This window comes from Zootermopsis nevadensis, unplaced genomic scaffold, assembly GCF_977971745.1.
Source record: "Zootermopsis nevadensis isolate Lab colony 2312 unplaced genomic scaffold, Znev_1.0 Znev_ptg000031l, whole genome shotgun sequence".
Taxonomy (NCBI): domain Eukaryota; kingdom Metazoa; phylum Arthropoda; class Insecta; order Blattodea; family Termopsidae; genus Zootermopsis; species Zootermopsis nevadensis.
In genome coordinates, this window is record NW_028259163.1 from 665,706 (window position 1) to 692,758 (window position 27,053).

The 27,053-nt window shown below is 38.7% G+C and overlaps 1 protein-coding gene across 11 annotated transcripts in view; it reads right to left on the reverse strand.

The window, feature by feature from the left end:
* The window catches only part of dnc (phosphodiesterase dunce), a 369,630-nt gene that overhangs the window by 118,597 nt on the left and 223,980 nt on the right, over positions 1-27,053 (reverse strand). For 10 of the 11 annotated variants that reach the window (XM_087359424.1, XM_087359419.1, XM_087359418.1 and 7 more), the window contains one exon: positions 6,856-7,038. In XM_087359424.1, coding sequence (XP_087215550.1) covers positions 6,856-7,038 — 183 coding nt within the window. Of the gene's footprint in view, positions 1-6,855; positions 7,039-14,722; positions 15,074-27,053 lie in introns of those variants that run through there. The other variant, XM_087359420.1, reaches the window with a different exon arrangement.

Genomic DNA, 27,053 nt, shown 5'->3' on the forward strand with positions numbered 1-27,053 from the left:
AACTTCAACCAGACAACACGGCATAACATCCCAGAAGACATTCATATTTACGATGTCTTCGCTGAAGGAAAATTAAATATCCACTTCGATTCGATAAATTTAAAGGTTTATACTATCGATATTCTAACTTGTGTGAGGAACCTGATCGTATCATACTGCAAGACAGAGAGAGAATAACAAATTTTGTAACAAAGGTTTGCCTGTAAAGAGTTGTTGCCCTTTCAGTGACGTCACGAATCCACGTGCGATCCTACTTGCTGACGTCAGAGGCCAAAATTGGGCCACGGAGGGGGGGGGTGAAACGGGTATATTACGCACTGCTTGAGAGAGATAGATTATGAGCGAACGAACAAGATAAAAGATAAAAGTGGTCATGTCAGCGGTATAGTGAATCGTTTCCCAAAGTGGGCCCACGAACCAGGGGTTTAATTATGAAACACGCAAACTGCCTATGAGAAAGCCACTTTAAAATACAAACGAACAAGTTGAAAAATAATAATAATAGTAATTATATTTTTGAAATTGTTGACCTGCTGAGAGTTGGAGTCTTGTAATCTCGTCGGAAGATTCTAACGTTTCGAATAAATGTACTGTCTCCATCTTCAGGACTGAAGTGACGATGATGTAGGGAGTAAGTAAGCGAAGACTGAGGGAATGGGACAATCAGGGGCCGTCTCCACTCACCGCGTTAGAGGGGATGTGCAGAGTTCGGTATAGAAATAGACGGCCCTTTTCAGGGCCTACCACAGCGGTGCGTGTTTATGTTTCTTCAGGTCAGGAGTAAGAGACTTCTAATTTGAGTAATTTTCATACCTTTAGTGGAGGCTCAAACTAAAAGTCTGGAAGTCACTGGCACAGTTGACGGAGAAGACAGACGTAAGGAAAGAGAAAGTGATCAGAACGGGTGTAATGATATAAATGAGAAAGATTTTAATGAGTAACAGAAATATAAATTATATCGACTTGTGGGTAACTTAAAAAAAAAAGGTGGACTGAGGTATGGAAACTTCAGGCACAGGCGGACGGAAACAGTTCGATTTCAATTCGAAATATTCCGGAGTCTACTGCTGCCAACGGGCGGAGTCGCTTTATAAAATGTTCGTCGAATCTCTTGCGTTAGTCGTCAGCGTCGAGTCGGATTGAAGCCCGCAAAATAACCTTCCAACTTGCCGATATATTGCTCCTAAATTCAATGAACAGCGTAACAGCTTCTCCGGAGAACTTATTTACAACGATGGTCTCTTCGCCTCTATTACGCACACATCGAAAAATGTTGCGTTAAAACACTCAAAATTCCTTCTTAAAAGACCACATTCACGCTCAAATTCTAGATGAATCAAAGATTAAGTCAAGAGTACGAAATAAGACAATTAACCTTCCGGGTTTCCTAGTAGGTTTGTATGTATCTTTAATAATTCTATTAGCCCTAAATAATATATTCGTATCATAATCCTTAATAACATTTGGCGAAGTGCACAAAATTATAACCTGAGTATTAAGATGGCTGTATTTTGGGTTGTAGTGCAGTGTAGACTGGTGGAAGTTTATCGACGATTCAGAGGTCCTTGCTACCTCCATCATAAAACACACATCGAATTGTTGACGGAAGCATTAAAGACCTCTGAAACGTCGATAAACTTCCACCAGTGGATAAACTCAAATCCTAATCTATAAGACGTGATTCAATTTGTTTTAAAAGAATTAAACAGGGCTTGGATTCTTTGTTTTAATGAAAGGAAAAAATACATGACGAGTAGATTTATAATTTCAAGGCGTCCGTCTTCTTGAGTTCTTTGCTCGTGTCATAAAACTGTATTAGTGGGCACTCATGAGTCACACAACCTGTAGAGAAGTGAGTGGAAAGGACAAAGTTCGTACCCTTTGCCGGAAAGAAACCAGCGTCGCCTAGCCCTAAACTCTCTGAGATATTCCAAATAAAGGAATTTAATTTTAGCATACACAACGTTCATACAGATTCTTTGAGATGCACAATTCAATTCTTGTTCCTGCCTCTTATAAAATCGTGCCTGCTTCAGAAAAGTCTCTTTGCTTTGTAAAAAAAAAAAAAAAAAGTATTCCGTATAAATAGATTTCCTTTTTCGATATCTTAAAACCCGGGCGATTAAATTCTAGTTCTCGTAGTTCAGCATCTGTCACTACTTTGACGTTGTCGTCACCAAGAGCTGAAAATCTCATAACGAAACAATATAGACCCCTTTTTTTTTATAAAAGACGTAACCTGGACGAAAACTAGATTTGTAAAACACCAAAGATTACATTCTTCTAACAAACGCTGGGGGTCGATTACGTGACATTCCTGCTTCGTATCTGAGAGATCTCGGGTTCGAAACAATCTTCCTTCACTGTTGTATGAGTCCTCCTTACTAGCTCAAGACAAAAACTGATATAATAATAACAAACTCGACAGGAATATTTTCTTAATTAATTTATTAATCGTTCACAATCGTCGTATCATCTGAAGCTATATGCCTCTGTATCTAACTAACTTACGCCGTGATCGAGAATACGAACTGTAATATTACTCAGCCAGTTAAGTCCAGGTCACTTTACAGCTGACTGTCACTTAGCTACTCCGTCCGGATCTTAAGCTATTCGAGAAACTGCCTCAAGCTTTATTTCAGTGTTCACAAGTGCCCATAACACGAACACGTCCCTATTCTGAACACGTCGACAACGTATGCAGCAGAAAACACGTGTTTATAACACAATAACTTACGTTGCCTGCCTTTTCTATGAGACAACACTCTACAATGCCACAAATGCCACGACAGAACAAATTTCTCCAACACGTGTTAAATAGTGTTAGCAGCTGACATGCGAGGTGTGACAATTAAGATCCTGGAATGCCCTCATCGAGTAGGCAATAACGAAGTAGCGACGTGCATGTGTTTACATCACGTGTTGGTGAAGCGAATAAGAGGCTGAGTTACAGAATCGCGTGTTTCCGTCCCGGAGGAAACAAAATAAGTGACAGGAATTTTGTTTTTGTTTTTGTTCGGAGCAACGCATAAACACCAAGTTTTGTGCGAAGTTAGGCACAAGTTCTACTGAAACTCTGCAGATGTTATCAGAAGTTGCTGACGCTGTGGAAAAGTCGAGGGCCTGTAAATGTCATTGGGGGGGGGGGGGGGGTCACGAAGACAATGCTCATTTGTTTCTTTCATCACAAGGAGTTTGTTGAACAAGGTGGAAGGATGAGCCAGCATTGTTATTTAGAAATATTGTAAAGGCTACGAGAGAATATTCATCGCAGAACGTGAACTATTGACCTTTGATCTTGCATCCTGACAACGCTCCTGCTATTTTTGGCCAAAGATTCTATTTAGAAATCGGACCATCCACCATATTCGGTTTAAAGAGCACTCTTACAATCGCTGAGTTGATACATCATCTAATAGTAAGATGATTAACAAACAATTAATTAGAAACGATGCGAAACGCAGAGGTCCATAGCTTAGTTTAAGACATCCGACATCTGTCTCAGAGAGGATGGAGCCAAGAACAGGACCCATGACCCCTTGAATATAAAGCAACGGCCGCGACATTTTGTAATCAACTGTGGAATCCGTAATTAATCGTCATATTGAGTCAATGCAGTCAATATTGGATTAGCATATCTCGAGTCTTTAAAGTGTGCTCATTGATTTTCAGGGAATTAAGCGTGGCAGAACAGATAAATGGCGATGATCATTAAGTGAGCATTACAACCTGAAACGGTCTAAAATGTACTTGCAACCGCCTGCAAATGAACCTTATCTGACCCAACCCGTATCTTCACACTCAGTACATTTTAATATTATCCTCACAACACACATAACTCTCAAATATACTCTATTCTTCAGGTATTCAGACTAAAAGTTTGAATGCATTTTTATCAGTTCGCTTTGATTTAATTGACTTAAAAATATTTGGTTTTACTCGCATGCTACTTCGTGTTCCTTTCGTCCAAATATTTCCCCCGACACATGGTTCTGAGACACCCTTATTCTCTTGGGGTGGGAGACCTTGAAAGATGTAACAGTTTCAGCCCTCACGTATTTCAGATTATTTACGTTCAGTTAAATCGCATTCTGCAATCGATGCTTCGTTTGCTCTAACAATTTTGAGTCTTTTCATAACTTCAAATTGAGAGGGCGTGTACAGGTCGCAGCAAGATTTTCCGAGATGCAATTTCAATGCAGTGCACACACTCAAAACTAAGGAAGAAAGAGGCATTTTACATCTGCGAATTGCGAGTAGCCAAAATACAGAGTTTTTGCACAGGAATGAGAAAATGAAAATATTTTCTGCAAAACTAGAAAAGTTTCGGACCCCCGAAAATAAAATATTCAGTTATTCAAGTTGGTTTATTCTAGAACAGTTGCAGGAGAAATCTGGTCCGCGATCTTTCTAGTGCGGTATCTAAATGTTTTCTTCGAAGATTTACAATGTTGCATATTAGTAAATAAGGAAGGAGACGTGATATATCACAATTATACAGACTCCATGAATCGCTAAAAAACAATTACATGCATGACCAGAATTTAGAAAATATTTTCCAACATAAATTATTAAATAATAATTTCAACGCTTTTAAAGCAAACAAGTTTAAATAAATACTTATATTTAATCGATCAAGAATCATTTTACATTTTTAAATGACCTTGAAATTTCTCTTCACGTCTGACACGACGACAAAGTCTTTTGTATACCGAATCTGAAAACGACACATGTAAAATATGTGCCCTTTTTGTACTTGCATTACTATTAATTTTCTATTACGTTACACGATATATGCTAACAAAAAATAAATCTGTCTCTGAGCGAATAAAAATTCTGCTTCAATTTTTGGTGAAGGGCTTCCCTGTGTTTTTCTCAGTCCCTCCACAAAATTACTACCACAAATGCTTCCTCAAATATCCCAGCCATTAAATCGTCCAAAACCACGATCCGTTTCGACGTCAGACAACGTATTCAGTTGTCAAACTAAATGAACTAAGAATAGCACGTCGACAAACACTGAAATCGATTAGTGGAAAACCTATGAATGAGGGAGTAGTCTCTCACGGCCGGCTAATGTAAGGGACACGTTCCATAAAACACAGTGCCGTGTGTCTGAAGCTGATGCAAACACGGGGAGAGCAGAAGTTTCAAAAGCGATCCACACGAGTACCCTGTCACTCACATGTCCATATAAACTTCAAGCTTCGTTTCTCGGAAAAGCCTTTCCAGAAATGACATACATATCCAGACTGGTTATGGGAAAACGTGACTTATGAATATAGTAACAGCAAAAAGCATGGCCAGTCACATCGTTCACACGATGACACACGTCTTCGTAACGCGGTTCAAATATTTCACGACGTAAGCAAAGAAACTAAGATACGATTATATATGATTTGAGGTTTTCACACCGGAGAGTATGAAGAATTAGAATATTAATAATAATACTCTGTATGCAATTCCTACACAAAAATTCAATGGCAGTCTGGCGTGCGTCAGCTTCTGCCATCTTTCGTCGGAATATGGCACTATTTCATAATCACAGTTTGCGTTGTGCTCCTGCTGCCATCTACTGATGCCGCATTTGAACCTTGAAGAACTAGCGACTCCACTCGGCGAAAAGCTAGACTACAACACCGATGACGTAGCAGATCCATACGACCCACTGATTACCAAACTTTTTCCCTTAATACCCAAAACCGCTTATCAGAAAGTCCCTTTTACCCAATGTAGGTAAAACACTAACTGCACAGAAAACATATGACAAGTGGAGAGTGGACTCTTGTATAGGCACAGCTGCATTGTGTGACCACTAATCCAATCTAATTATATTAAATTTCAACTATCGTAAGTATTTCAACATGGGTTTCTATTAGACTGTATAAATCGCGTTAATTTTTTTCGATGAAATTATAAAGCCACCACCACTCATTCACTTTCACAGTCTTGATGTACATTTTTTACGGAATTCAGAATTCTATGGCAAATGCTAACTCGTGTAAGTAATGTTACAGTCTTCATTTTACATATCTAACAACAAAAATAAATATTTATTAAGAATTAGATTTTGTAATTAAATTTTACGGAAATATTTAAAATATGGTGAATAAAATGTTCACGCGTTATTTGAATTATTAATTTTAACATAACCTAACTGTAAGTCAAGCATATGTCTTCACATTGACACGGAGATATTGGTCTAAATTTTGTGCACACAAAATATTTTTAAGCAGAATAAACCGTGTTCTTTTGTTAAATTAAAGTTATCACTGTCGATATTTACATATCGATATAATGTTTTCCACTGACATAGGACTCAGTGGTATGGTACATACGTATTCAGCAATAAAGTAAGCACTGTTGGGACCGGAATTTAATTAAATGGATATCAATTTTTTTCGTAAATTGAGGAAGGATACGCTCTTATGTTTCGTTTCAGTTTACATTTTTTCCTTGGTGTTTGTGTCATTAGAACTGATATGAACAAAAACTTTAACCATTAGTCGTTAATGAGGTTATTTGTCAATGAACCATTTTACTTGTACATAGTTAATATGTAAGCAGATAATATTAACGAGGAATATGTAATTAGTGAAAAGGACACATGTAACTGTTTCATAAATCACAGACAAATGCTAGGTACACTCTTCACACAAACGAGTTACGTGTATTTCAAGTCGTTCAGCAAATATTATAAAACACATCAAATTTGCGCTTAAATTACAGGTTATGTCGAGGAAGTTAGGGGCTTAGTGGTCTTTAGTGAATCAGTTTACTGTTCGGTAAGTGTGACATTAGTGCTCACGAAATAACAGGTGGAGCTTACATGCACGACAAAAATTTGTCACTTACCTCTCGCTGGCGATGGACGAGTTTCGTGACATCGATTTTGGCGACATCTCGAAATCGGAGTCGGAACGATATAAGAAGGACTCCCTTCTCTGTGGCAAGTTCTGGAGAACCAAACCTGCCGACGGGGACGCCCCGCCGTCCAGGGGGCTTCTCCCCGGACTTGCGCCATTTTCCACGTCGAAACTGTAAGAAAAACAAATTACGTCAGATCCCGCCTGGAAGTTCCAAACGACCGTACATGTCCGTCACGGACAGAGTTACATAATTGTGCGCTGCATGCATCCGCTACAAACAAAAACCCACTTCTGACCGCTCGACTGCTTCCAACGACCACCAAAAAGCTCATGATGGCTGTCTTCTGGGATGTCGCGCCGCGTGGTTCTGGCGTAAGTTTAAATACGTTTCAGAGGATAACTTGGAGAGAGATCGAGGGCCTCTACGGCAAGAGAAAATTAAGTTCAAAAGAAAGTTTTAAGTCTTCCGGTATCGGCCAACAAGCATTTCAGGTTGAAGTTAGAAATAGGTAATTTCCAAAGCACTTGCGTGAATCCAATGTCGGTCATTACACCCTGCAGTCTCCCTGTTTTGTCACTGAGGTAACGCGTATCATAAAGATAAGCACATGGTGTATATCACGTAGAAGCTGTTATGTTAGTCAACGGATGCAACACACGGATCGGGACGATATTATTATCCTGATTCCACGGCTTATTCTTTCACTGTAGAGCCTGCAAGACGTTTGCAGACGTTTCATAGGTACCTGCTTCCTGCCCTAACCCAGAACACAGCCATCTTCAAGTTAAAAAAGGTCCAAAGCTTACATCATAAAACTTTAGTGATTGCTGCAGACTAACTTAAAACAAAAACAATCAGCCGGGTTATCTGAAACGAAACTTTGAGAATTCTTCTATCCACTGGTGTGGGTGTGAAGTTTTAAGGATGCCGCGTACGTTTTCCTGTATCATTTTGAAAGTGTAAAGTTATTTTGTGATCACCCTGTACACGTCAAGTGAGAGAGACGCGCGCTATTGTGGCCTTCCGAGTAACACTAAAAGTGAGTATTTTTCAACCACCAGCTGAGCGACTATTAGCTTCCGAATGAGGACTGCGATCCGTAGAGATAAAGTCATCGAGACAAGAGCAGAGTAATGAAACCAGAGTAGCAAAGGTTTACGAGATAACAAAATGCAGACGAACAAGATCTACCCGACATTACTCCACTTTGTGAATTACTGTTGAATGAGTAAAATATGTTTTAATCGCGAATGCCGCGGAGCATTTGAAACTCAGACCTCTCTCCAGAAAATGCAGTACTTCAGAACAATTTCTCATCAAGAAGCCAGGTTTATCGCGTCATTATTTTCCGATAAGTAAACTTTGAGATGCCATAAAACAGTGTTTGTAATCTTCTCCTTTCTTAAACTTATTCCATTCTTCACTTCCCTTATCCTACATCGAAATCTCATCCTATTAAATCTTCTTTCCCAATTCATGTTTCTCTTTAATCTATTTCTGTCTCCTTTCGCACTTTATCTTTGAGAGGTTTAAAAATCACATGCCCCGTACAGAAAAATCAAGCGTTGAGACGGGGGTTCGCTTAGCAGAACAAAATCTCGCGGATGATTCAAAAGTGATTTAGGGACGCGCAGGTGGCTACTGAAATCTTTGGCGGCACATTCATTAATCGACCTTTCCAAGCGCGACGGGTGTTGAATGAGTGTCCGGAAGATGAAAATGCAGACAGGTGGCGCCTCTGACGTCAACAAGGTGTGGTATAAATTTGGAACACGAGCAGGGATGGTCTCTGTTACGATGTCCTGACAGCAAGAGACCTTCGCGGCCGCTATGCTCACCAGAAACCACTACATACTTCCATACTCATAACCACAACCACAGCCTTTGCTCCGGTGGTCTTGAGTTCGATTCCACATGAAAGGAATTGCCTAACGTCGATTTTCACTGTCAAATAACCAAAAAATGAGCGTAACCCTTGAAACACTTTGCCTGACTGTGGACTATTCAAGTGGTCCTTGATATATATACGAATTCATGTCTCTGTTTGTGATATTTTTATATGTAGTGTTCTGTCTGACGACAGGTCCATATGAACAGGATCCTTCCATCCTTTTCTCGGACTGGGACCTGTTCATATACGTTCTTGGCAGATGATCCAGAAGTGGTTTGCCATTGCCTTCTTCTGTGTGTGAATGGAGTAATTGTTGGGATGCCACGGAGGAAAACTCCGTGTTGCCTAGACCACGGCCTTGCCCAACACAAGTTATAAATTCGAACCCGAGACCCCAGGATTACAAGGCCAGCGTTCTAACCGCTAGACCACCGTGGCGGTGTTTGTGATATATATATATATACAGCTGCCTACGTTTTCTAGCGTCGGATATGAAATGATGATCATGAATGGAGAGCAGATGGAGGTTTGGAAGGAGTCGGCAGGGCCTCAATGTATTATTCCGGCATGTCACTGATAGTCTCGTTAAAATCTTAGTAGAGCGTCGTTAAAATGTTATTGAATCACTGCTCACACGCAAATATCCGATTTCAGGGACAGAATCATCTGACATGTTCTAACGGAAACTGCTTCATTGCCATGCGAACTGAGTTCAGTGCACATTAAACGGAATCAGTTACACCAAACATGGAAAACCGGACACAACGCGTATTACGTAAGACCGTGGAACTTATCACCGGAAGTTCAGTCACGATCGAGTGATCGCGTGAGATAAAGGAACATCCTCTGGCAGATCACGTGAGACAGAGAAGGTTGTATTCATCTCATATCTACCCCTAAAAATGCATCAACAAGCCAGTCAAGGTAACTCGTTGCTAACCTCTGTAATCACGCTGACCAGGAAACACATGACATTTCCAAAACAATGCACCAAGGCTGGTGGGGCGAGCACACACTCATTTTCCGAATTACAGAGTAGAACCAAGACTCATGCGTGAAAATCCATGTGAAAACATACGAATATTTTTCTTAGCATTCTTTCTCGAAGGTATAAAACGTAGCTCAAAGTTTTAGTATAACCTTCGCCACTTGAAGATAAGGCAGAGATAACTGGGCATCGTGTAACACGGTCTGCACAGCAAAATATTAATGATACAAAATTAAACAACAAAAGATAAATAAGTTTCTGTCCCAAGAGATTGGAGAAAAAATGTCGAAATGAGACATTTTAACAGCTTAGGAATACTGATCAACATTCAATACAAATCAGTGTGATTTCAATACACATTAAAAATAGGTCTTCGAGTATGTCTGACGTTCCGTAACACTGACATTCCTTTGAAGTACGAAGTTTTAAGTTTGTTTTTGTTCCAGCGTTCATAAACTGCGTCCTCATCTCCCGCCACAAAGTCCGTAGTAAAACTGATGGGGAGCCTGGACAGTATTCTTCAAACAGAAGACGTCCCGCTGTGACATGTTCATACAAAATGGCGGCGTTACCACATCACACGTCCTTTTTGATGCAAACTGCTGAAGTGCGCTGGATGACGTCACGTCGTGCATTAAGGGCGTTGATGTAAGACAGTGTTAACACTGTGATTATTTTGATACTTGTTCCATAACGAATCAGAAACACAGGCTCAGGAATCAAAGTTACACAGAAATCGAGGTGTCAAATTAAACAGCTTAAAATGAAACAGAAATGTTTACAGAGAATATCTTTACTCTCCAAACAGTTGTGCTGGATTTGTTGGTGTTTAGATGTTCTTAGGAAGCATAAAATGTAAAAGAATTGGTCAATATTTCATGGAAAATGAAGTTCGGAAATCAAACATTCGGATGGAAATATCTCAAGAAAAAAAAATACGTGACCTGGTTCCACGAATCTTTCCTTGGAACCTCAAAAACGCGGTCCTTTCAGTCGTGAAATTTTCACAAGGTGCTAATTGTTAAGGGATTTTAAATTATTGCCCACAAATTTTTCTTGAGGTTCATCAATAATTATTTTAAACATTTCTTACAATTTATGTCCTCCCCTCTCTTTTGAAAAAGAAACGAGGTCCTTGAAGGAAATTGTAACCCATACAAATTTTCATATCAAGAGCAAATATTTTGATAAACTGACAGTCGCTAAGACAGTCAAGAAATTACGAGGTATTATTCATCTTCCATGTTCATCACAGTGTTCACAACATCCCGCCAGTGGCCCCTAACGTGAGCCAATAAAATCCAGTCCACACTCCACGACTCAATCCTTTTTTACGAACTCCTTATTGCCATCCTCTTCGGGATTGTGAATCAAAACTTTGTCCGTTGTAATATCCTCCATGAATGTTACATTTTTTGGTGTGAAGACTCGCCAAGGACAAATATTACTTCATGAAGAAAGTTACTTACAAGTTAGCAGAGTTGTCAACGCCCATAATGGCTCGCCACGTTCTGTGAATCTTATCACAAAAGCAGTTAGTTCAAGCTGACAGCGAAGTGTTGGGAGTTCCTAACGTCCGGTGCTTAGCCCGTTATTAAAAGGCATGCCACGAAATGTCTCTGTTTCAGCCAAAAACACACACACAAAAAAAAGGAGTTCGAAAATGTCACATATCAAGTCCTGAAATGAATTATCAGTACCGACATATTTGATGATAACTTCCATCGAAGACTTGTGCTAAGAACTTGGGGGGAGGGGGGGGGGAACAAGTCGATTCCTTCGATATATTTCCATCATACATGAAAATTACAACATGACGGCATTTCATACACCTACGTCGTTAAACTGACGCTTCAATGTTTAAGAAAATCACTCAATGATTTTTTAAAGCTGCCGAAACTATTTGGTCTGGTTAACAATTTCCATGCGCAGTTCTGGATTATTATTCAAGTACATTATCTTCTTGCTTGTTGAAACGGAAAGGAAAATTTATCGGAAATGGGAAACACGTAAGGAACTCGGGGAAAAACCACAAGAGAAAATTTGTTTCGGCGAGAAGATTACTGGGGAAAAAACACAAGGACCCCCCCCCCCATAAAACTGTCCTGGGTTCGAGACTAGGTGAAGATGCTTTTTTTGTAGCTCATACCGGATGTCTGGGGAAATTCATCACACAGGAATGTCCTCGTGAATGAATTTTATTCTCTGACTGACTTCATTCATCTGAAGTTGTCACCTAACTCTTTCCCTAATATTGCCGGGTTTTATTAAAGAAAGGACTAAAACTGATGTTGTCCGTGAATTTCAAAGCGAAAATACAAAGTTTAGATTACAGACCCACAATAGAAGGCGTCAAATGTAAAAAAAAAGGCATTGGTTCGAATATCCGGGATTAGATACATGGAGAGTATCAGACTGGGTTGGCGTGGTGTAGGATATAGTGGTGAGGCGGGCTTCTGCGAGTAACATAACGAACCTTTTGATTCCTCAATAGAAACACGGAACTTTTTGAGCAGCTGAACAAATAATCAGTCGTCGAAACAAAACAAAATCACACAGCGTTAGTGAACTCACATGTTTTCAAGTTTCTTGGCAACCCTGTGTTCCGAGTGGCTACTAAAACAGTACAGTTAGTGTTCTGTCTGTGAGGAAGAAATGAATCCAGAACGGATACGTCGATTTTTATAAACTAAGTTACTGGAAGGAAAAAGACAGCTCAGAACTCGCAGCGTAGAAGAGCTAGAAACTCGGCACATGGCGCGCGGAAAAGAAGAAATTCTTCTGTGAATTTAAAGAATGGAATTTGGTGACGGCTGCTACAGTTCAAATCGATGTTGACGAAGATCCAAATTAATGAGCCCTTACATCGCGAACCTCAAGACGAATGAACATATCTTGTGTCGCAATTAGTCGAATGACAGGATGTGTGAGACAAATACAATGAGAGAAATAACATTGTTTAAGGTTACTTAACCCTTTGAAGCCGAAGATCGTATGAATATTATTTATGAATTCAGTCCGTACCGCGAAGAAAACACTACACCTCACCATTACGAAAATCAGCTGGTTAACCCTTTGAAGCCGAAGCTCGTCTTCATAATATTTACGAATCCAGACCGTACCGCGAAGAAAACACTTCACTTAACCATTAGAAGTCGAATCAGGCGGTACCACGTAAGATTTAACAAAAGAACATCCCGGTCAAAGCCTTAATTACTTGCTTACTCACTTCGTGAGAAGCTGATAGTCGCTCAGCCACACAAAAAAATTCCCCAAAATTTTTTATAGACTCAGAAGGTTCATTACCGTGTTCTCAATATCCGGCCACGTATCCACCAAGTTCCAATAAATTATTACAATTCAGCCTGATTTAAAGCGAAGATATCTCTTGGAATTCGGCTCAAATAGAAGAATTTAGGAGAAGAAACGGTGTCTACATGAGAAATTTCAAAGTGACCAAGTTTCAGAAAAGAAATAATTCATATTAAAACAAATTTAAATACAAAGTTCCTTAACGGTGTGTAGGAAAACATAATTTTACCGCATTTACACACCTTTCAAAGACAACAAAATCTTAATATTTCCCCACTTAAAACAAGAGACGAAGATCTATCTCGTTCGTTCGTCGTTTTCCAAATTTCATTTTTCACATTTCGTGCGTACCTCCATTTCCTTTACAAAAGATTTTAAATCCTGCCCAAAATGTAGTACAATTAGTAAAACAGAATATTCTACCATCTAGCGTCACTTCCGACAATTTATTAACATGCAAACACATCGTCGTAACTCTGTAAAGCCGGGCGACAGTCAACATCTTTAAAATCTTTAAAGGCGTCCAATTTCTTTTAAGAATCAGTCCGTACCGCTAAGAAAACATCACACTTAACCATTACTTAAATCAACTAGTTAAGGAGTTAAGACTTGTCAGACACGGATTAAGTAACTGCGTAAATTGAATGAATGGCATTACGACGAACTTCGGGATTAACGCAGATTATAGGAGTAGTTAAATAAAGGACGGATGAACTGAGTGTGTAGCACGGATGGGGAAAACGAGACACGAAGCCAATAGAACACCTTAAAAGGAGAATGGGAAAATTTTTTATGAAAACCAAACTTATTAGTGTATTATCTGGGATAAATTACTTCAGAATGATGTACGAACACCTGGTGATGTTAGCCAATGTTTTCGTCGCGAAAATTTACCAAGTGCTTTTGTAACTTCCACTGACATCAGTAAAGTCTCTGTTCTGTCCAGGCTAAGAATATGGGTCACAATGTCCCAAAGTCGTATAAAGATCTCTCAATGGCCGTGCGCCATGTTCCTTCATACACCACGAAACTTTCGTCTCTTTGACGAGACTGGATACGACCCCTGTCACACAATCCATAAATCAACTTGAAGGGCGAACTAATCATTCGTCAGTGAGTGACGTTCTGAGTTGCCAAAGAAACTAGGTCTCTCTAGCAGGACAAGTGCGAACACGGGTCGTAGCACCGTGCATTTCGGTAGATCTTTACCTACGTTTCAAAGGTACTTTCTACCGCCATCATCAGGGCGTAGGTGATATTTCAACATCTCTCAGAACCAGGCACAGGGTCTAATGAAAGGTAAAGAACAAGTAACTCCGAAACGTCGGTAAAGTACCTGATTACATGGGGCACCATCCCATACTTAGATGAATGGAAGAGAACACTGGCGCGACCTAGGTACGGATGGGTGGGGAACATTAGACCAAATAATCTCCGGGGTCCTAACTCCCCCTGAACAGATGCCATTGATGCAGATAAAAAACCCTGAAGTTCCATAAAAGACAGACAATCTCTAGACTAGCTGGGTGACTATCAGCTTTTCAATAAGTACTCTGATCTATTGTGTTAAACACTTGAGTAAAATTTGTTGGAAATGGATCACACAATTAGCAGGGCGGACATGTGACTTACTTTCCTGATAACGTATCAGATAAACTTACGTCAGCAGAACGTAACGCGGTGAGTTCCTGAAATTGATCGCTCCCAAACTGTCGGCTCGACGCCTCGAGATCGTCATTGGTCCCGAATCCCTCAGGGCCATACGCCCCACTATTGTCGTCTGACTCATGGTTTACGACAAGCACTTCAGGACTTCGAGTCGGCTGCCTGGATTACAATTACAGCCCATCACCGGCTGATTAAACTAATAAATGCACTCACAAACGGGCACGACGAATTTTAGAGACCCTGAATAGTGAAGTTTTGTCATCCAGTCACATTTTACACTAAATACGTCACTATTAGAGTTTCACTCTTTGGCCAGACACTGCTCTGAAAACATCGCACATGACTCCAAGAAACTAAAGATCTTCACACATTATCACACAATATAGTATAATGGTACAAGTGTCTTCTGTAGCTGCCAAGAAAGTGTTCACGATTCAAATGTTCTTCAGCGCATCTAATGAAATTTTTTTAAAAAAAAAGACAATTTTAATACGAAATATCACGTTGCAACAGAACTGCAGAATCATTCGACATTATCTGTTCACAAAAATTCGCAGATATTAGCATCACTATTAAAATGTTAAATGAACTTTAGTAATCAAATACAAACATGATTTTGATACCAGGAACCTCTTTCAAAAAGAATCTCCGATTTTCTACAATTCCCCCGAAAACGTGTTAGCCGACATTTCTAACAAAAGTTAGGGAACAAATCGTGGAACTGAGAAGTTAAGGAGAAAATCATCTCTTACTTCAAAGCGTTGAAACTTTCTTCTGCATCACAGCAGATCGGGATTGAAACCAAATGTCCTTTCGTCATCAGTTCTGTAATTATTTCGAGCATCAAGGACACTACCACACTTTTCCATTACGGTGATAAGGCGGGATTCATTTCATTTTAAATAACATTACACTCCTCCCGTATAATTTATTCTTAAAGACTGTAAGTCGTCATATATTATACATTTATTTTTTTGTCTTAAATATTAAATACCGAGGATATGTTACGTAAAAAAAATGCTTCAAAAATTAACTTCAATTCATTGAAGTAAACACTGAATTTATGTTAACATAAATCAAGCATGAAGATCATAAAAATAGTGTAATTTAAGTTGAGGGTCAGGCTTGAATTTTAATCCTTCGTTAACAGGGGGAAAAATAGTTCCAATATCAACGCAGACAGACGAATGAGATAAGTCAATTTGCATCTCAAGATTTTAATTTTTTTTTTTGAACGTCAGTAAAAATCTGAGATCGTAGAAAAACAAATTATTCGCATACACTGAAAGTTTCTGTTCGTCAGAATAAATATTTAAAAATTATTATTTAATTGTAATACTTTCATGAGGGCAGGAAAACTCCTTCTACGCGCACTGGTAACTAAAAACTTCAATGGTACCGATAAACATTACACGAAATTCGGTGTACGAGAGTCCCTAAAGCCGACAGCGTAAAACCAGAAGTACGATGACAACACGTAACAGGTGTAACTCGTCTACTTTATCACCACGTCCGTTCACACACACACACATTCGACGACTGTCAGTCCATCCATGACAGAGCTGATGATAAACACTAAAACCCCGCTCGTAGCTACACCAGAGAACTCTAACGGTACGCGCAGACACCAAGCAGAAAACGTATATCAAACCAAAATAATTACATTATAATAATATACGACGATACGACTTTACTGTTATGTTCAATGTAAGAGCAAAGCAGTCTCAGAGCCAAAGTAAGGAATTTTAATGCGTCTCTTATGTAAGAACCCTGTAACCAAGGCTAAAATAATTATTTTGTTAGAGAACACAGTTTTAACAGCTGCAGACAATGGAGACGGGTGTTTTTTCAGTAGGCGTATTAATGTATGTTTACTTAATACAAACGTTGTGCATAAGCAGACTTAATGAATTATAGACTACGTTAATGTGCGCATCACAATGATAAAACTGTCCAATTATCTGATAATGTTATGATGAGAAAATTGTAAGAAAAACTAAGAACGTACTGAAAATTTAAAAAAAGAAAAATTTAACAACACTCGGAAAATTACGTCTTATAAAAGGACAGGGATGTCATTTCCCCAGCGGAAATCCCAAACGCACGGATTAGTACATTTCGAGGCCGAGAACTTCTTGGGCGATCCATGAAATTCTCCGCGTTTCAGTAAATCTGAAGATTCATTATCGTAAGGACCGGATACCCCTTATTCTTCTTACATAAAGCTACGGACCAATCACATTCCGAGTCTAAAACCGTCTCGTCGCTCCAAAATTTCCGTTAGTGACCAAATAATTTATGTTCCTGTCAGACCCTTTAAATTAAACCCCGGAAGTGGATGTCTGATAGGTTTGCGTGCCTAATTAGACGTTCCTTCCACCGACTTTAGGTTATATTCAGTTGATTCCACAATAACAACTATCCATATCTTCATGAGACTTAACGATCTGATAAAACTACCTTTTGAAGCTTCCAAATCCTTCTTATCTCGTGTTCGCAAAGCCACTAATTCGCATCCATTAAAAATTCTAGGTTTCAAAATTATATTATATAAACGTTTCACTTCAAACCTCATGAATCTCAAGAAAATCCACTTAAATCTTTTTATTTTATTATACACGTTGTCCCAAAGATATCTACACACATCAAAGAATCTATTATTCCCGCAATTCGTCAGCTGTATGGAAATGAGGACACGTGATGTCAACAAGACGTGAACCCCCCCCCCCCCAGCATTACCATCTTGATATATGAGGGCCTATCCTCCCCCACACCCAACCTGATATATGTCACTGTCTGTCCTCAGAGGGTGATTATAAAGACTGGTAAGCATTCCACTGTGGAATATAATTTTTCGAGCGAAAACATGTCTTTATCGTAGATTTTTTATTTGTTCCCAATGAATTATCAACGAAAATAATACAAAATTACCTCGAATGAACAAAAACTGTTTCACGCGAAAAGGAAACGTGATGTTTATTTGACAAACGGTCTGCCTAAATATTTATTTTCTGTTCATAAAGTTTTCATCCGCCTACTGTACGTAGCTCCTGGAATTTATCGCGACATGCTAACACTCGCTTGGCGAATGGTAAACAATAAACAAACGACCACTGGCAAAACATGAACACACTCTTCCAGGACAAATAAATAGAACGAAACTGCAAATTAAATTTTGTCCTGGCGTTAAAGAAAATTACCTTCTATTGGAATTTATCCAACGTTTTGAAACACGCAACTTCGGTCCAACGTGTGAATTCTACTCTCCGAAAATTATACATAATTTAAATTGGATATGATAATTCATTATGTATAAAAAATAATATTTTGTCCTTTATCCAAACGACATATTCTGAGTCACAAGAAAGAAATATGGAAGATTTTACTGCATGAACGTAACCAGTGATCTTTATCACTAATTCTGATTATAACTAAGAGGGAATTATTTCCAGCATCATCGTTCTTATTTTAAAAAAGTCGTGCACATTACAAAACACAGGATCCGTGTATAAAGTCGATCTTACATCGCACGTATCAATGTTCGAATGTGGAACATCTGACTTCATGTATCCACTGAAGGGCTCTTATTGCTAATAAATTTCATTATTTCAAACACAATGAACTATGTAATAAGTATTCTCCATTACAAAACATTGTATCACAATGTACCAAGACCTACTTCAACAACCAGTAACTCTGTATTGTTCCAACATAGTGTAAATGTGTTTCGTAAAATTATCACTGTAAATCAACGATTAATTCCCTAAACAGCATTAACCTATTAATTATTAAGCGTTCCTCCCACGATATGCACAGCACAAAAACATATATAATCGGCCATGTTAGTCTGTCCGTCAATTTGTATACGTGATTCTACTTCAGAGGCCCATACTGCCTTCATCTCATCCCTGAAACGTCGGTGAAATTATATCAGATTACACGTAGCAACATCCCAGATGACAGGATACTTCATACTCGCCATGAGAACCTGAAGGCTCACCTGCGACTCACAATGCAAAATTTCCGGTTATTAAAGGTTAGGTTAGATGCACTTAGCAGCAGGACTTTGTTTAAGGAGGCGTCATATGACTTAACAAGCACACGAGACATTTAAAGATGTCAGATGAAAAAAAAATAATCATGCTATTAACCGTGCCACTTATTACTTCACGATAAATAAGGCATAAACATTAGCGAACAGACATAAATAATTATTCTGTTTCACCGACACACATTATCTTTGAAGGGTGTATTCATAATTATCTCTGACTGGAATATGTTTATACAAATTTGCTACTACAGTTTCAAAAAAAAACACATTTAACACGTGTTTTTTTTTAATAATATGACCATCGCAGACGCCTTATCAATCTTATCACAGAGTAATGTTTGATTACTAATAAAACGCAGATAATGCACACTTAAGAATAAATAAGTTATCTAAAAAATTTATGCTGACTAATACATTATCTTACCCACGTAAAATTTAAAACTTTGATAGTACTGAAAATTATTATGCGGTTTATACCAAACATTTTAAACCTCTAATTCAGTCCAACGCGTTATTAAACGTCTTAATCTTTCTCGGACTATGTTCTCTGGCTTATTACAATTTAGAATGAACTTCTTTTGAATCCATGAACACTTTCAGGTATCAAATCCTTGTCACGAGTGGTAAACATGCCTACGTTTACAGTGATCGAGAGATACAAAATCAGGGAATTCACCGCCCTGATGAAGGAGGCAGCAGGGACCTCTGAAACGTCGGTAAACTTCTACAAGGCGCAACAACCGAGAAGACAGTAATATTTAAGCACGAACAGGATAGATAAGAAATTAATAACAGCCGAGATGTAACTCTGATGGAAGTTTCGTCGTAATTTCCTGGGATTAGCCGTTAGGGGTCTTCTCAGGAGTAATTGCGCGAAGCTGCTTTGCTTATGAAGTTACCCTACATAACCCATAGTGAGCGAAAATAAATCTTCAACATTTTCGAAGCTCGTTAAGTTAACAATTTTAGTCAGGTAACAAAATTACACAGCCAATCTCTTTACAAATTGTTTTGGTATGGCGTCTGAATACATAATATCCGAACCAAGTAAACCAATTCCAATTCCAGTTTTGATGCTTACTCAAGTAATCTAAGAATAATTTCCAGTGAATCCTAGGATTCATTACCGTCTTCACATGTTTACGCTAGGGGACCATATCCCGAGCCAGCTGAACTCAATCCACACCCACACAAAATGTTCCTTAATTACCCATTTCGACACAAACCTTCAACCCAGAGCCATTTCAATTCACTTTACGTTTAACAAATTAAGATTGTTATGCTTTTTTATCTGTGTGGATTCTGCGTGAAATCTGTCTCCCCCTAACCACGAAGACACAGAAAAGATTATAAAATCTCTCAGTTTGTAATTTTCTCCAATTACCTCTCACTTTTCATATGTTTATACTCTAAGTTTGTATATTTTGGAAGTTTTGAGATTTATATACATTTCAGATTTAATACGAAACCCTACTGTCCGCGTAAGTAATTTCTTTGGCTGCCCCGGAGAAATAATAATTAATGGAAGAAACTCGAGCTTCTTGAAATGGAAAGACAGTAGTTATTCGTCGGCACTGTATCATATGCAAAGGTTGCTTAGAGTCGAATATTGTGAAGAGATAGCATATTCAGTGAACTTAAACCAGGAATTAAGTTGTCACAAAACTAGATGGCTAATGGATGGAAGTCAATTCCAGTATACTTAAGTGAGGAACACTGATTAACTTAGATTTACGCAGTAAAATGTATTTTATATCAAAACAACTATCATACCCCAATCAAAATAAAGTTATTAAGCAACGTTGTTGATAAATCACTTCCTCTACTCCCCTAGGTGTTAATTTCATACAGTTAAAACCCTTTGACACCGCAGGTCGTCTGAAATATATTTAAAAATTCAGTCCGTACCGCAAAGAAAACACCGCATTTCACAATTGCAATGACGAATTTGTCGATCCTGTTCAGGGAATTAATCGCTGTTTACAGTGAAGATCATACGAAAATCTTAAACAAAAAATGTAGGTTTTGATTTTAAAGCGTGCTATACGAGGTGCTTCGCATTGGATTTAACTGTTAATGAAGCTTTTGTTTATTTGTGATAACTTTCATGACGTCCATTCACTGGCATTCGGTCCGTCCATTTAGTGTTCTACTAGCAGGAGTGTCTGGGAAAAACCACAAAAGCTGCCTCAGGAAATTCAGTATCACGAATGAATACAAGCGAAGCGAGCAAGACGTATGTACGTGGTGGTAGAAACCTGTAGAGAAATTATTCCCATTAGATAATTTCTAATATCACATTATGAACTCCATATTCATAATCGAAATTTATACCTTCACGCCAGGATTCATGAACCTAAACTGTCACCTGCCAGCAGATCTTACGCTCTGTGAAAATGACTGAGCAACATTCTATTTAAACTTTCTCCCTGTTAACAAATAAGGCGTGGTGACTGTCACCTGATAGCACACAAACGGTGTACACATTTAACGTCGTTCTGTTTAACAACTAATTTATAAAACAGAGCACGACGCGAAATACTGTTCTAAATTAAGCCAGAAACTAAGCTCTCTTTATATAAACACCAGCCGCGCGCTGGCTTAGAAATAAAGCTCCAAACTTAGCACCGAGGATGTGATAATGAGATGCTCGGTCAGGGCTAATTCACACCGCGTGGGGGAGTTGATAAGACGACTGCTGAGCAATGGTGGAATGATGATCTGCGGGAGGGGGGAAACTGCGAAGAACCTGGTGAAATACCCGCTCCGGAATCACATTTAAAAAGTTATCCGGGATTATCCCATCTACCTTCAACATTCTCATAACCTGAGTCGGTTCTTTGTTTGAGGCTGCCCTCAGTGACACTCCGTTCGTGCTCGATGTGACTAACGACCTTGAACGGCCAAACTGGGTCGTCCTACGCTTTGGGTCTTATAATTACCACCAAATAAAAAAAAAAGAGAACTGTACAGTTCATTACTTTACATGATAATATTATTTACCTTCATTTTTCTTTCTTTCCTATGATACATTTTACTTTCTAGGTGCCACCAATTAAATTAAATTGATAACTTGTCCGTTTTAAGTCAATTTAGAACAGGTTTTAATGTGTAAGGATTGCAAACAAAGCGACGATAACTTACAATCCAGTTCAGAACAAAACACAATACACGGCAGTTACTTCTGGACTCAGCAGGAAAAAAAAAAACAACAACATAATTTTCTCCGTTGGGGTCAATGCTCAGCAAAATGGCAAACTTCTATTCCAATCTAATGTGCCTCTACCTCGCGCAATGATTTATACGGAAACAATTTCTGACCGTACCCTTCCTAAGATCGATAGATATCGAAAAGGTAGGGACCATGTGTTATGTTTCCCATAAATTAAGTTACTTTGAAGGAAATATGACCAATGCAGGAGAAAATGTCGGCCAAACTCATACTTCCACAGACTGTCAACAGAAATCAGCAATATTAGGTCACAAATATCGGGCGAGATCATTTTAGTGTGACAAACGCCAGCAGCGCGGCGCCACGTGTTGTCAGACGCCATTTTAAGTGTTGGTAGAACAGATAAAACAGAGTACGTCTGATTTCCATAACAAAAGTAAAGTGACTCTTTCACCAGCATCATGTAATGGGATATTGGCCACCCCTGATTCTAAAACTTGACTCTGCTGGCAGCAGCTTAACTGATCGTCTTGATTTTGGACAGAGGAGAGTAAAACGCCTTCACGAATAGGAATTCCGATCCACGTGGAACTGGCGTAAAATGTATACGAAGTACGTAAAGCTCGGTTCGGTCTGACACAAGCAGCGTCTTCTCTAGAATCTGGGTGTCAAAGTCCATAACATCGGCTAAATGGGCCAGAAGACACTTTCAACATCCCTCTGACTGGGCCCTTGAATTTGAAGGTCGTCTGAGTCATATTAAATAACTCAGTCCGTACCGCGAAGAAAACACAACATTTGCTTCATGTAATATTTGGATTACGAAGAACTACTTTTGTGGGTATCAGTACAGAATACAGAGCACGTAATTTTATCATAACAATATACTGGGCACAGAGCAGCCAAACATACACAAGGCATATAAAAATTAAAGCAGCACTTTCCTATTAATAAAAAAAAATTTTTTTTTTGAAATAATCAAGTTCAAAATTAAATTCATAATAATGTTTAAAATGAACTAAATTGAGCATTGGAATGTAAACAGATGGACTGAAAAAGAAATATGCTATTAAGTCTGTACATAATTCACACACAAATCTGCAGTGATATTATCTCGAAGTTGGCTGCCCTTGTCTTCCGAATCGTAACATTAAAACACAAGCTAATGCTAATAGAAGCAATTAGTGCTTATTATAACTTACTTTCGAAGTCTTCACTGGATATCCGTTTCAGTACACTGATAACAAATCTGACACTGCTATGCTGATTAACCGTAACAGTAAAAGTGTATGAAAAAACACTACAAAACAAACATTCGCACACAGAACTTGTAAACCTGCCACACGATCCCTCCATCTTTTCACCGGAATACAGTACCAACATAACCAATCTCCAGACGCGAAACTTAAAATAATTCTAGGTATATATTTGTCAGTAATTAAAGTACGTAATTTTACTCAGACGTTCTATTAATTTTAAGCTATTATACCCCTACATCCTTACAATTTTCAAAGAACACACAAAATGAATTTAGTCAAGCGAACGGAAGTTAAATCTGACACCATCTGTTGCCCGAGCTCTGAACTATTCGAGTGTATCGTGTCACACGTGCGCGAAAATTTTGCGCCGTGGCATCAGGTAGACTCTGCCCAGTCTCCCTCTCTTTCTCTATTACTCTCTATCCTTCTGTTGCCGTATTTCACTATTCTTTACAAACCTGGCTTTCTTTTTAAACACGACCAAGAGACACACAAACGCCGTAACATCTTTGGACCCTGAATATAAGACTAGTGGGAAATTTTCTGTACGCGAGGCTTCTGATGACACGAGGAATTACGACGATACGCCATAAATTTAAACACTACCGTTCAGTCAGTAAATGCACATATTTCTGGCCATCTGAATACTTAAATTTTTTAAAAGTTTCTTACGATGTGGAACTGAAATTGTGAATTTTGCGGAATATACAAAAGGGGGATGATTAGACTCCATGGTTTGTTGCATAATCTGGCGAAACTAATGCTTACAAGACATTCCCCTACACTTGGTATGCAAAAAGAACGTGCGAGATGCTGGAACTTCAAGTGAGTTCACTGTGAGTTCACATCGCGCTTTCAGAGTTTCGCAATTCTACCTCCAAGAAAACATATCCGTGATTACTAACAAAGACCCAGAAGAATAATAAACTATAAAATGTTCTGAGACATAAAAATGAATGGGGAACGCATTACAGATAAGATAAAAACGAACTTTAAAATAAATCCTATGAAGCTGGACCACTCACCGTGAAAGATTATCAGTTAAAGACTGTACTAACTCAAAAATACTTAAAATTATGGTCTTCCGCGCGCACAAGACGACAAACATCGCACATTCCAGTTGTAAGGAGTTGAAGGTATGAACATTCACCTAACTTGGTAATTTTTATCCATTATGATAATATCTAAATCTTTATTCAGAAAGAAATTCGCGTATCATAAACACATGAGTACAATGAATGTGAGATATTACGAGTATTAAAAGCCGTTCAGTAATTAGAAAGAAATCCAATTAATTAAGATAAAGAGCCTCTATTTGTAATACACAAGAGCTTACAGTCTTTAAAAGGAAACATCAGAATTTTTTCATACTTAAAATGCAAAGGGGGTTATTTTTTGAATAAGACTGTCTTCTTGGATGTCTCGTCGTGTAGACTACTAAACTACTACTAGACTACGCGGCGCAGTATCGCAGAAGACAACTTCATAATCGTAACAAACTGAAATTTCATCAAATTATTTTGTTTCACTGTACATATTATGGAATGCATGATTAATAGGCCTATTATTCTATCATCAATAAGCCACTGAAAATGAAAAAAATATGAAAATGCAGGGAATTTTTCTAAAACAATTACAACCAGGGTTTCACAACTCTCTAATAGAGAGGTAAAAATTATAATTTTGGGTTGTAGCGCCGTGTAGTGTGGTAGAAGTTTTACCGACGTTTCAGAGGTCCTGCTGCCTCCGTCATCAGATTGACTCACTGCCCTGATAATTTCATACGTCACTAAACTAAATTTTTCTAAGTAAGACAACTGACGTAATATTTTATTAATGATTAAGAATTTTAAACGAACGTATGTACAGCAAAGGAATACAGGGTATACACAAAAGAATGGTGCAGTTTCAAAAGTTGATAAAAAAACGTATTTCTCATCTTACACGGGCACAACACACCCGTGTAAGGTGAGAATTAATTTTTTTATTAACTCTTGAAACAGCACCATTCTTTTGTGTATACCCTGTACCATGTTCCAGTCTTGTTCAGACGCGCCTCGGCTCCCAAAGTGTTAAAACTAAATATTCTTATATCTTTAGTTCGGACAAGTTACAAATCACAAGTGCCAAAGGAAACATAAGAACCATGTTGCAACATTGTAACATGAAGCACATCTAATCTGCAGTCCTGCGTGATAAATGTTTTGACAGTCATAGATGAGTGGACTTCCAGAGAATCAAACCTCTTCCCAGCATTTGCGATAGTAATCAAGACGAAGAAACACACGTCCAAACGATCTACATGACGGCGGGGAGGGCAGGAGAAATGTTAATTGTCTCGCGTGATTGACATTTCACTCGTGGAATACGTCCATATTCCTGGCAGGTACTTCACTTCAAGATACGAGATGAGTAGTCAGTCGCTATGAATCAAGTTCAATATCCAAAGTTCACAGTTGCGCGTTACTCGGCTCTACAGTAAATAAATCAGCAGTAATACATCACTGTCACAAATATGGAAGCTTAAAGTGAAAAATGACAGGCCTTAGCAGGGGAGTGGAGGAACTGCATAACAAGTAGTGTCATGATTCGTATTCATCAAGTATCATTAAAATGCTGAGATCATGTGAGCGGTCTTGGTAGGGTGGGGCGAAGCATCTATCGCGAGTGGTGACAATATGGTGATAAATATAAACTAAACTTTCGATACGGATCGGTGGCGGTCTCTTATGAAGAAGGCAACGAACCTTCCGGTCTCATAGATCACGTGTGATTTGTATCAGAGATTTCTGTCGTCTGACAAGAAGCTGTATTTCCTACTTACCGATGCAAATTCATTAAAATATCCCATAGGAACTTTATTCGAGGCAGTTATATATGTAATGAAGTCCTGTGGTCGCGTCACGAAGTATTACCTTTATTCCGAGACTGGATCAGAGACGAAGCCCCTAACTTAGCACCGAGGATGTGATAATGATTTGCTTGGTCAGGGCTATTTCACACCGCGTGGGGGGACGCGACAGATGAGCCTGGAGCGATGATCTCATGATAATTAGTAGATTTCATGTTTTGTATCGTCACTCTAGCATTTCCTGTCAGTGATACCAACATGGTGGACATGCGAATTCATGAGCTGGGAGAGAGACTACGACAATTCGTTAAAAGTGCCTGATATTCGACGTGTTTATGTTTTTTCTGCGTAGCGTATTGATTAACCTTTGGAAGCCGAACTCCAGTCCGTACCGCGAAGAAAACACCACACTTCACCATTACGAAGATCAACTGGTTAACGCTGTTTAAGAAATAATCGCTGTTTATAATGAGACACGCACTGGGTACATAATATATAAACATTTGGTCCGTACCGCGAAGAAAACACAGCTCTTCACCATTACAAAGATCAACTGGTTAACGCTGTTTAAGGAAATAATCGCTGTTTATTCTGAGACACGCATTGCGTACATAATATATAAACATTTAGTCCGTACCGCGAAGAAAACACCACACTTCACCATTACAAAGATCAACTGGTTAACGCTGTTTAAGAAATAATCGCTGTTTATAATGAGACACGCACTGGGTACATAATATATAAACATTTGGTCCGTACCGCGAAGAAAACACAGCTCTTCACCATCACAAAGATCAACTGGTTAACGCTGTTTAAGAAATAATCGCTGTTTATAATGAGACACGCACTGGGTACATAATATATAAACATTTGGTCCGTACCGCGAAGAAAACACAGCTCTTCACCATCACAAAGATCAACTGGTTAACGCTGCTTTAGGAAATATTAATAAGATTTAACTTAATTTCGATGATCCATGTAAACTGTAAAA